The 12,437-nt window shown below is 42.5% G+C and overlaps 1 protein-coding gene across 1 annotated transcript; it reads right to left on the reverse strand.

Annotated features, from left to right (window-relative positions):
- Positions 1-6,554: 6,554 nt before the first annotated feature.
- Positions 6,555-12,402, reverse strand: lysmd1 (LysM, putative peptidoglycan-binding, domain containing 1). The gene is made up of 3 exons (XM_088328165.1): positions 11,912-12,402; positions 9,660-9,964; positions 6,555-7,144 (listed from the first exon to the last, which is right to left on the reverse strand). The coding sequence occupies exons 1-3, from the start codon at positions 12,092-12,094 to the stop codon at positions 7,000-7,002; spliced, it is 633 nt and encodes a 210-aa protein (XP_088184291.1). The 5' UTR covers positions 12,095-12,402; the 3' UTR covers positions 6,555-6,999.
- Between the last annotated feature and the right edge of the window lie 35 nt (positions 12,403-12,437).

Consider the following 12,437-nt stretch of genomic DNA (forward strand, 5'->3'; position numbering starts at 1 on the left):
CTTTTTCGACCCTGACTCACGCCTGTCCCGTTTTATGCTCCCGTTTGTCTCCCGCTATGACCTGTTTTGGTCTCGACTACGTCTGTTCTCCCGTCCTGAATTACGATCCATTTTTTATTCCGACCACGTCTGCTCTAGAATAGAATAGAATAGAATTTACTTTTATTGTCATTCTTTGTTACCATGCTCACAGAACGAAATGTCGATACACCTGACCCGTACAGTTAAACTGTAGCAAGCCGATGCAGCCGCAGCCAAACAGGGCGCCGCCATTTTAGACCCAACTGCTGTCATGGGAGTCATTAGGTAAGCAAACCCCCCAATTCCAACCCTTAATGCCAAGCCCCAAGCAGGGAGGCAATGAGTACCAATGTTGTAAGTCTTAGGTATGACTCGGCCGAGGCTTGAACCAGCGACCTCCCAGTCTCGGAGCGGGCGCCCTTCCATCCAGGCTACCGAGCTACCGTCCCGGCTTACGACTCGTTTCCTACCCCGACCACGTCTTGCTCTCCCAGACCCGGCTACCGACCAGTTTTCTGCCCCTGACACCGCCATCGCTCGCTACGGAAGATCCACTTCCGTGTTCAGATCACAAGCTGGGTATGAGAGCGAACCGGATCATGGGTGCACCCCTTCCTTGTTCCTTCAATAAAACTTGTGGTAAACGTTACGCGAGTGGGTCCTGTTTCCATTCTAGTCCTGACACTTAATGAGTCCTACTTCTGTGGATGAATAAAAGAATGAATAAATGAATAACTGAGTGGCCTTTATTCTCATTATACATTAGTAAAAACAAATTTGAGGGCTTCTCCTTTCAGTGCAAATTTAAAAAAGTTAAAAAATATATGCAAAAAAAAAATGTTAAAAACAACATATTGTCGTGCTGCTACCATTTGTATTTCATCAGGTTTCTGTAGCTATGGATTGAAAGAATACAAGTAAACAAAGTATCTGACTTACGGTATTGATTAGCTCTGTGAAAAACAAGTTCAAATGGCTGGTTGCAGCAAAACAGCAACAATTGCCACAAATAAGATCACTTTTCGAAAAGAAGTCCAAGAAAGTGTGTCACATGCTGTGCACAGAAGAGAGCCATAGCCGGAGTCTGAAAAGAATTTATATTTGTCTTGTTACGTGACAATGTGCCCCACCAACCCAATCACCATACAAGGGTTATACAATAAATACCGTATTTTCCGCGCTATAGGGCGCACCGGGTTACAGGGCGCACCCCCCAAAAATAGTTTTTGGTCCTATATCTTCCATAGATAAGGCGCACTGGATTATAAGGCGCTACAATGGGAACGTCGACAAAACAGTCAGATGGTTCAGTCCAACTTCTTACCCCCTTAACATTCCCAAAGCTTGCAAAGAAGCAAATACGTGTCGTAGACACGTGCGGATGCGGTGTCCGTACGATGTCACTCAAATGCGTCATTTCAAATATCATTCGGAGGGTTAAAGTCTTGGGATTCAAGAAATGCCAACCATTCCTTAGTTTCTATTTTCTTTTTCGCTTGCAACTTTACTGCGCATATGACAATAAACACTTGGAATTGAGTTGAATTCATTCAACATCAAGATCGTTCTAAAACAAGATACCGGGAAGATAGAAAGCCGCATAGCTCACCGAAGTTCTTACGTTCAATAATGATACGCAACCATGGTCTTCTTACAACTGTGAGTGTAGTCAATCCAGGAGAGTAAAATATTTACAAATACAGACTAATGAAACATGTTTCTTTATGGCGTAGTTTAGCAAGCTTGTTATTAACAGTCATCTTTTTTGGCCAATTGCAGGGTTTGTTTTGGCCCTCTAGCCAATCCGAGGCTCCGAATAACTTCAGCCAATAGCTATCGATTTAACTGATGATTGACACATCTTTTACGGCCAATTGCAGAGTTTGGTTCAGCCCTCTAGCCTATCCGAGGCTCCAAATAACAGTAGCCAATAGTGATCGATTCAAATGATGATTGACACATTGGTTAGCCAATGAAACGCCGGTATATAAGTCCCAGCATACACCGCGGACTACTCCACCTTCGGGGGAAAATCGAGTCGGCAGCTCTTGCGTAAGTTGCGAGACCTTGCGACTTAATATTGAACCACATATAAGGCGCACTGTATTATAAGGCGCATGGTCAACTTTTGAAAAAAATTAAGACTTTTAGGTGCGCCTAATAGTGCGGAAAATACGGTAGTCATAAACCTTACAAAAGAGACATTAACTGTTTTAGTTGAATCTATAACAGGGGTTTGGAGCCATAAAGCCAAATATCAAGATTTTAAGACAAAACTGCCAAACCTACTTTCCAGATAAATGCTAATTATTCAGCTCATTTCATTTCACTGTGTGATGTTTGATGATTTGATCAAATCTCATCTCATCTCATTAGCTGCACCGCTTATCCTCAGTAGGCTCGTGGGGGTGTTGGAGCCCATCCCAGCAATCATCCGGCAGTGGGCAGGGGACACCCTGAACCGGTTGCCAGCCAATCGCAGGGCACACGGGGACAGACAACTCGCTCGCTCAGTCACACCTAGGAACAATTTGGACCGGCCAATTCACCTGAAATACATGTTTTTGGAATGTGGGAGGAAACCGGAGTGCCCGGAGGAAACCCACCCAAGCACGGGGAGAACATACAAACTCCGCACAGAAAGTCTGGAGCTGGATTTGAACCCACGCAGGAGGTTCCCATGACTTGAACTGTGCCGCACATGCGCTAACCACTGCGCCGCCGTGCTGCCCTTGATCAAATCTATGAAGAGATAATAATTTTGTTCCACGGACAGACTGCGGAGATCATTTCTTCCTCATGCCATGAGGCTCTTGAACTCAACCCGGGGGAGTAAAAGCCCACATGAAACCCCACCCCCACATTTGCATATTACCCTATTTTTATTTCAGTGTGTATTTTCCGTGGCACTATTTAAATACTCTACATCAACATCTTTTATTTTATTATTGTGTTTTTCAACACAAGGATACTGCTGGAAGTGTGAATTTCCCTGCGGAGATGAATAAAGTATCTATATATCTATCCATCTATCTATCCATCTAATGCCATAGGCTCTGTCCCATATCAATATACAACCCCTAGTAAAAAGTCTAGAATCATTCCTTTTTAAACCGGATTGAACCCTTTGAAAACTCAATGCTGCTTTGGTTTCCCTCGTTTTGCGGTCGTCAATGCGCAGTTCGCATTTGGAATCATTTAGAAAACCAGCGAAGGATTTATTTTATCCCCGAACTATATGTACTCATTCAACGAGCCATATATGGCTCGCGAACCCAAGGTCCCCAAACCCCTGATCTAGATGATTATATGAATTAGTCACAAAATTAGACTCACATGTTCTCCATTCACTTGCTGGAGTGCATAAGTTAATAAGCATTGAAAACAACCCTGCCTGTTGTTTGCCATTTTCATACGTGTCACATGAGTACCGACGTGACTTTTCTCTAAGTCACACAGTCCGCACGCATCAGTAAACATGAATAAAGAGTGTCCGAAATGTACCGTATTTTCCGGACTATAAGTTGCACCGGTCGAAAAATGCATATTCAAGGAAAAAACAAGTGTAAGTCGCACTCGGAGTATAAGTCCAATTTTTTTGAGGGGGGGAAAGTATTTGATAAAATCCGACACAACACACATACATATCATCTAGAAAGGCTTTTTGAAAAAAAGAGAGAACAACAAACTGTACGGTATAAGAATGTTACATGATTGAAATGCCGGTTAATTTCAGTAACAGCGAGTTATTCTGAAAACACTAGAATAAATAACATGCTTCTCAAAATATCAGCTTTACTCCAAATTATTAAATGCAATGAAATATCTATCCTTGGGTGTCACTTTTACCAGTAAACAATTCCTCCAAGATGACAAGCCGCTTCGTTTCCTCTTTCCACAAGACCCTAGATACACACATACATACACATGTTTGGATTCCACTGTGTAAAAGAAATACAAATTTCTTTACCTATGAGTATTTTCGTTTGTATAATATTTTGTGTATTTTTGCTCATTATTTCAATAAATATTGTTTTAATAGTGAATGAAAGGTTTTTTGTACCATTAGGAGGCACTAACTACAAAACTCAATTCCAATGAAGTTGGGAAAGTGTGTTAATTGCAAATAAAAATTGATCCAAGTAAATTGCAAATTCTTTTCAACCCATATTTAAATGAATGCACAGCAAAGACAACATATTTATTGTCTTCACTCATAAACTTTATTGTTTTGGGAGAAAATCATCAACTCTGTAATTTGATGACAGCAACACGTGCCAAAATAGTTGGGACAGGTGTCAATAACTACTCAGAAAGTGGATGAATGGAAATCAACCAACTATTTGCAGGTGAACAGATGAATTAGCAACAGGTGAGAGTTGTTACTGGGTATAAAAAAGGGAGACCCGAACAAGCTAAGTCATTCACATTCAAGGATGGGGCGAGGTTCACCTCTTTGTGAACAACTGCGTGAGCAAATTGTTGAACAGTTTAAAAACAACATTCCTCAAAGTACAATTGCAAGGAATTTAGGGATATCATCATCTACAGTCCATAATATTGTGAAAAGGTTCAGGGAATCTGGAGAAATCACTGTGCGTAAACGGCATGGCCGTAAACCATTATTGAATGCCCGTGACCTCCGAGCCCTCAAGCGGTACTGCATTAAGAACCGACATCAATGTGTAAAGGACATCACCACATGGGCTCAGGAACACTTTGGAAAACCACTGTCAGTCAATACAGTTCGACGCTATATCCGTAAGTGTGGGTTAAAACTTTATGTTGCAAAGCGTAAGCCATTCATCAACAACATCCAGAAACGCCGCAGGGTTCTCTGGGCCCGAGCCCATCTAAAATGGACTGATACAAAGTGGAAAAGTGTTCTGTGGTCTGATGAGTCAGTTTTCCAAATTGTGTTTGGAAATTGTGGACGTCGTGTCCTCCGGTCCAAAGAAGAACAGAACCACCCAGACTGTTATGCACGCAAAGTGCAAAAGCCAGCATCTGTGATGGTATGGGGGTGCATGAGTGGCCAAGGAATGGGTAACCTGCACATCTGTGAAGGCACCATTAATGCAGAAAAGTACATTCAGGTTTTGGAACAAAGTATGTTGCCATCCAAACAGAATCTTTACCATGGGCGCCCTTGCTTCTTCCAGCAGGATAATGCCAAGCCACACACTGCACGTCTCACGACAGCGTGGCTTCGTAGTAAGAGGGTGCGGGTGCTTGACTGGCCTGCCTGCAGTCCTGACCTGTCTCCCATTGAAAATGTGTGGCGCATTATAAAGCGCAGAATAAGACAAAGGAGACCCCGGACTGTTGAACAGCTGAAGCTGTACATAAAGCAAGAATGGGAAAGGATTCCACTATCAACGATTCAACAACTAGTCTCCTCACTTCCTAAACGTTTATTGAGTGTTATTAAAAGGAAAGGTGATGTAACACAATGGTGAAGAAGCCCCTTTCCCAACTACTTTGGCACTTGTTGCAATTATAAAATTCTAAGTTTATCATTATTTGCTTATGGAAATAAAGTTTATGAGTTTGAACATGGATAATCTTGTCTTTGTGGTGTATTCATTTAAATATGGGTTAGAAAAGGTTTGCAAGTCATTCTATTCTAATTTTACTGACATTTTAAACTTTTTCCCAACTTCAATGGAATTGACTTTTGTAATACAAACTGTCTATTTGAGCATGTGCGGGCCCCCCACATTTCTGCAGAGATTTCATAATTATGTTATAACTGAAGAAACATCGCTTCGTCACAAAGAAAGGTAGTTCGTGCAATCATTAACGCAGGGCTAGAGCGCCTTCTTCCATTTTAGTGTGAAAATAACAGCATACCGGTATAAAAAATGTAAAACTTTATGATATAATGATCAGTGTTTGAAATAACGGCTGCCCGGACGCTCAGCGTGTGCATCTTTTACGTCGGGCATACAACTTACACAACGTCTCCGCCCGGGTGGCTGACAACTTTCTCAAGAAAGAAAAAAAAATATATTTCGCTTTTATTTATTTATTTTTTTTCAAATCAAACGTTTGCTTTGTTCTGATTTCTAAATTGTCGTTCAGTTTGGAAGTTTCGGAATTACGGTACGTTTGGCAATTTGCATACTCGGCAGCCAATCAGAAACCTGCATCGAATAACTTCCGGAGTCTCCTGAGCGTTATAAGGTCGCGAATTTGCATATCATTTTCCAAAGTAAATGCACAAAGAACACAAGATAAATGGATAAGTGGTTAGGAATAAAGGCAAAACCTCAGCCCCAGAAGAAATATTCAAAAGAAGCTAACACAAGTGATGACGCTCCGAAACGTAAACAGACATTAAAAGCATGGTGGAAAGAGGAGTTCACGTGGCTTGTAGCAGACGCACCGAAAACACAAGAAAAATGGATAAGTGGTGAGGAATCAAGCCAGGAGAAATATTCAAAAGAAGCTAACAAAATTGATGATGCTACCAAACGTAAAGATACATTAAAAGCATGGTGGAAAGAGGAGTTCACGTGGCTCATAGCAGACGACAAAACTTAAACATTGCATGAATAAAGATGAGTCAATACAGGTACATACTGACAGTAGATGGAAAACAGTGATGTCATATACATGCAATGAATTTTCTAAGTGGATTTAAAATCGACTTCATTTTAAAGTGTTGTTCTGTTATATATTCCGATTATCAATACTTAATAAACGTGTTTTTTTGCAATGAGTCGTGTTATTGTGTTTCAAGTTGTGAAAAATGGGGCAGGCAACGTTTCAGAGTTGGTGTCCTGTAACATTTTGTCTCGAGTTTCACACACTGTAATAATGCGTAAATAATTTTACATACAAGTCTCACCGGAGTATACGTCGCACCCCCGTTCAAACTCCATGTATATGAAAAAACTGCGTCTTATAGTCCAAAAAATTCAGTACATCAAATCCTACCCAACTTCAGTGTTGCGCTATATGAATTCTGTTGCTTCACAGCTCAAAGATATCGTCCTCTCGCTCCTTCAGCTTCAATGTGAGCTTAGTTGTGGTGAGAGGTACGGCGGCAGTTGATGCCTTCCCTGAGGGTGCACGCCCGCTCAACTTGTTGGTGCAAACTGCCTCCAGTTCAGCCAGTCTGAGAGAAGATAGTCAAAGAGAGAGAGCAAACAGATCAATAGAGGCCTGGCCTTATGGTTACTTGAAGTCAAAGCAGACCTGTGGGGATCGAACTCTCTATGGGGTTTTTAGGACCGATACAGATACCGATTATTAGGATTGAGAGGATGGCGATAACCAACATCTGGAGTCAATATTCGTTTGCTGTGAAAGCCTGAAATATGGTGTAAGACATTTTTGATAATGCAACAAAGAATATTTGTTTTAAAATCAAATCAAACTTTAATAGCTCTTTGAAACTCTTTACAGTTAATAAATCCAAATTCAACACAACCAACACGACTAATCTGAAATTTGAACCAAAAACTAGCAGTGCAGGAAATAAAATGTAGGCCTTTCAGCAACTTGTATGAACGCACATAAAACAAACTTAAATAGGTTTTTTAACAATAAATAAATAAAAATGTCAATATGACCAACATTACTTGAACTTAAAACAAAATTTGAGTCAAAATTTCAACAGAGCTGGCGAATTGAAAAGTGTCGGCACTCCTGTTTTAGAGCCAGATTGACAAACTCATGTTATGGTAAAAGCTAATAAATTCCACTCTAGCATGCTTTTTATGCTGGCTCTCAATCACAAACAGACACGCTTGATCATGTCATCACGGCGGCGCCCCTGTTCGGCTGCATCGGCTCGCTACAGTTTTTTACACTTCGCTCATAAAAACCCAGTCTTCGAAGTCAACTCAAACTGCAGATTAATATACGATCGCAATTTTTTTGCCGGAAATGCGATCATCCAGAAATCAAGCGCTCGGTGCTACGGCCACTCGGGAGTGTTTACTTAGCCTCTGAGTGCTACGTCAACAAGACCCAGCGATCTACAAAGCAGCGAAGCAGAGTGGCAAGAGAGCGGTGTGACCGGAGGAGGAAGCGAGGTTGTCGGGCCGGGCTAACCGCTAAGCTAAAGGCTAAACCCTTCAAAACGCCTCTCCCATCCATTTTCCTCTCCAACGTTCGCCCTCTGGACAATAAACTGGACCATTTACAACTGGAACTAACATCGAACCGCGAGATGGCGAACTGCTGCGCTAAAATTCTGACAAAGGCATGGTTAAACTTATCTATCTCGGCTGACGCTCAAGGAAACTGTGCGGGTCAGATGTATCGACATTTCGTTCTGTATACACGTGTACACGAATGACAATAAAGTATATCTGAATCTGAATTGATTGACAAAATTGATAGTTTGGTAAACATGTCATTTATGAATAACTCTTTGTTACATCATTACTGAAATTAACGTGCATTTCAGTCATGTAACGTTCATTCATTTCTCTCTTTTATTTTAACTAACCTTTTAAGATTACAAATGCAACTCCGGTGTGATACATATGTTTTATTTCTTAATTTTGAATATTTTGGCTTGTGCAACTTAAAAGTAGTGCAACTTTGTCACGGTTTCCCATTGCCATCCCTTGGCCCCACCCGTTTGGCGCCAACTGCTGCTCGTTGCCTGATTGGCTTCTTTCCTATTTAAACTCAGTGCTCTCATTCACTCCTGGTCAGTCCGTCAACCAACTTCTGCACTTGCAAGACGTGTATTTTGACTCTGTCTGGTATCCTGCTTGTGTATCCAGTATCGATCCCGTCTGTTAAGTCATGTCCGGTATCTTACTCCAGTCTCCGGTATTGATCCCGTCTGTCTCATCCTGTGCGGTATCTTGCTCCAGTCTACGGTATCGATCCTGTCTGTCCTGTCCGGTATCCTGCTCGTGTACCCAGTATCCTGTATCGATCCCATCTGTCCCGTCCTGGTCGGTTTCTTGCTCGTGTAACCAGTATCCCGTATTGATCCCGTCTGTCCCGTCCGGTATCTTGCTGCTGTATCCAATATCAATCCCGTCCGTCCTTTCCAGTTTGGATCTCGTCTGCCTCTGGATTCCTGTTTTCCCGCGCCTGACTTCTCGGTCTCACTTCTCCCGCCCAGCAATCGCCGAATCACTGGTGACTGTGTTCACGCGCATGACTGCCCCATTCCCGTAAAATTAAGCTTGTGAAAACGTTACGTCTGGGTCCAGCGTCTGTTCGGGTTCTGGCAGACTTGTAGTCTACAAAATATGGTAGACAGTTACCTTGAGAGTTATGTGCTACTTTGGGTGTCAGTATTCTGGGGGGTAGTAAGTCAATTACTTTTGAAATGAAGTAACCAGTGATTGTCTATCTATCTATCTATCTACCTTGGTCATATCCCTCAAGAGGGGTGACCGACAGCAAGACACACACATACAATAACAAAGAAAATAAAAGGGAAATAAATAGCAAAAAAAAACACTCAAAAAAAATTGGACCATGGCCAACCCAATTGCCCAAACACCCAAACAAGTTAGGCACCTCGGCACCCAAGTGATTGTAGCTATATTTTATAGTAACACCGCCAACAAGGACCTCAGTATAAAGAGCTGACTGTCTGTAAGACATTGCTATCTAGACAGATATTGTCTATGGACAGACAGTCAGAGCAGCATCACCTCTTTTCTGCGTCTTGCCACCTCCTGGCTGCCGCCCGCTTGGACTCACTGATAACGCCGTCCAATCGGCTGAGGAAATCCGCCGCCGTCAACTCGCCGCCGAAGGAGCTCGCGGTCGAGTTCTTATCAGGCTGCGAGACCTCGTCACCCGAAAGCGAACCTTCGACGCCATCCTCTTTGTCCTCGGCGTCAGTCGCGCGAGTTGCCTGACACTCCGAATGAGAGGGAACAGGGATGGCCAGGGACTTTTTCAGGAAAATGGAGTCATTGGTGTACATTCGATTCACCCGCTTGATTTGCTCCGTCTGAAAGATAATGCCGGTGTTTGAAATACACGTTCAAAACATTTATATCATTTAAAGTCGTGTTTTTTCAACAGACATATGATCAAGACCTGCATAAAACAAACTAGGAGATTAAGATCTCCACATTAGAGTTGCAAAAGACAGTTGTTCTAGAATTGATCAGTCAATAAATTGTTGATAAATCACTTTATCAGACTGGTTAAAACAAGTTTTCTTTTAAACCCCTGAAAAATATTAGAAGTTCATAATAATTTGGCTACTGGTTCAGCCCTTATCATTTCGGAAAATGGTGAAATACGTCAACCTTGCAGGATGATTTTCCAAAATAAAAAAGGAAAATGATTGTAGTTAGGGCAAACTATAATCCTCTAAAGTATTTCTTTTGAGGATTATAGTCTTTTCTGTGGCCGCCTTCAGGAAGGTCCGTTTAGTCCGCCATCCATCCATTATCTGCACCGCTTATCCTCAGTAGGGTCGCGGGGGCGCCGGAGCCCATCCCAGCTGTCTTCAGGCAGTGGGCAGGGGACACCCTGAACTGGTTGCCAGCCAGTTGCAGGGCACACAGGGACAGACAAGTCACTCGTTCATTCATACCTAGGGACAATTAAGACCGGCCAATTAACCTGACATGCATGATTTTGGAATGTGGGAGTAAAACCCACACAAGCACGGGGAGAACATGCAAACTCGATCTCATGACCTCAGAACTGTGCCGCACACTCTGTAAGCATTGCGCCGTCGCGCTGCCCAGATCCCACGCTCCTCTTCGGGAAATCTGGTCAAAAGGAAGCCTTACAAGATTACACCCACCATCAAGGACCCAGAAGTGTTCAAGGAGATTGAGAAAGTGCTGTTGAAAGCTGCCTGAATTCTGCAGGGAAAGTGTCTAGCTAATGGTTCAATTTACAGTTTGGGCGAGTTGTTTTTGCTCTTTAGTCAAGTCAAGTCAAGTCCTGTTTATTTGTGACGCCCTTAATCACAAAGAGTCTCAAAGGGCTGCACAGACCACAGATTATTGCAAACCACAGACTATGATGACACCATCCCCTGATCAAAAACCTACATGATGGCAAATAATACACAGATATTGTCAACATGAAATATAGGTAATTCATATGCTATATAATAGAGGTGTGTTTTAAGCTCAGATTTAAACATTTCCACTCAGGTTGCAGATCAGATCTCAGGGGGAAGAGCATTCCACAGCACCTCTGATACTTTTTGGCGGTGGATCTTGATGCTACTCCAGACAACAGGAACGGAGAGAACCACGGGCTCTCCAAGCCACGTGGCTCTGGGTGGCAAGGCCCAAAACCTGGCCTTCCGAATCTTCATGGTCCCATACAGGAATGGCCAATCAAAACTTTATTATCCAGCTCGAGAGTCTTAAGCTTTACCTCAAGTGTTAAAAGTAGATTTAATTCCGTTAAAGACTTATCTTTAGAAAACACTAATCTTCTTGTTGTGATGACTTTTAGAATAGAACAGAATAGAATATACCTTTATTGTCATTGTTACAACATGGGATAGATATATTGTGACAACGAAATTGGACGTGGCACTCCAGTCCCACATTTTACAGTGAGGATAAGGAAAACAAAGAGATAAGGAACAAAGAAGATGTTTGTACTGTCCTTGTTGTATAAGCTTTGTTTTCCTCCGGAGAGGGGTGTATGAGGGGGTGAGGGACAGACAGAGATGGCCGGATCCAACTAGATGTTTGATCTTACTTACTAATTACTCGGTCCACGTATTGAATGAATTTGGGTTAAACGTGCCCAATTAAAGTTTTAGTGTTTGAACATTTGATAACAGACCGGTATTTATCAGACCGGTATTTTTTTCTCCTTGTTCTATGAATTCGTTTTTTCTGGTTAATGGAGGTGTGAAGAAAAAGATCAATATTTATGAAGACATTGAAGTGCAAATACTGCGGGCTATACTTACACTGACTCCATATTTGAGGGCGATGCCTTGGAGGGTTTCACCGGTTTCGATTCGGTGTTCGATGTGTCTCCGTCGAACCGGGGACGAATTGGACCGGACCAGACTTCCGTAAGACCTGCTGCTCCCGACGCCTCGCAACAGTACGCTTCCACCGGCGTCCGCGGGCTCTTTCCCCGCCGACATTTCGACGAGAGAAGCGAACACTCGAATTCTGTTAAAGTTCGTCAAATCGAAGAGAAGCCAACATGGCTGACTGACACCAATTGTTTAGTTACAGATTTGGTTACGGTCAACGAGTAAACGGATTAATTATCGCCCCACACATTCCCGTATCACTTGCGAGATGTCTATCGTAAAACGGAGTTGCCATTAGAAAGGAAGGTTCACGCGAAGGAAACTAAACAAGGGGAAAAACGGCGAAAATGTCGAATTTAAAAGAGTTAAAAATGAAGTCTCCTCTTCCGCTGTCATGTGTTGCCATGACTGCCTGCTAAGTGACAGCTCCCGTGATGCATTGGGTGTGAAG

Source organism: Urocampus carinirostris, chromosome 2 (assembly GCF_059441175.1).
Source record: "Urocampus carinirostris isolate Australia breed hairy pipefish chromosome 2, RoL_Ucar_1.0, whole genome shotgun sequence".
Classification (NCBI taxonomy): Eukaryota; Metazoa; Chordata; class Actinopteri; order Syngnathiformes; family Syngnathidae; genus Urocampus; species Urocampus carinirostris.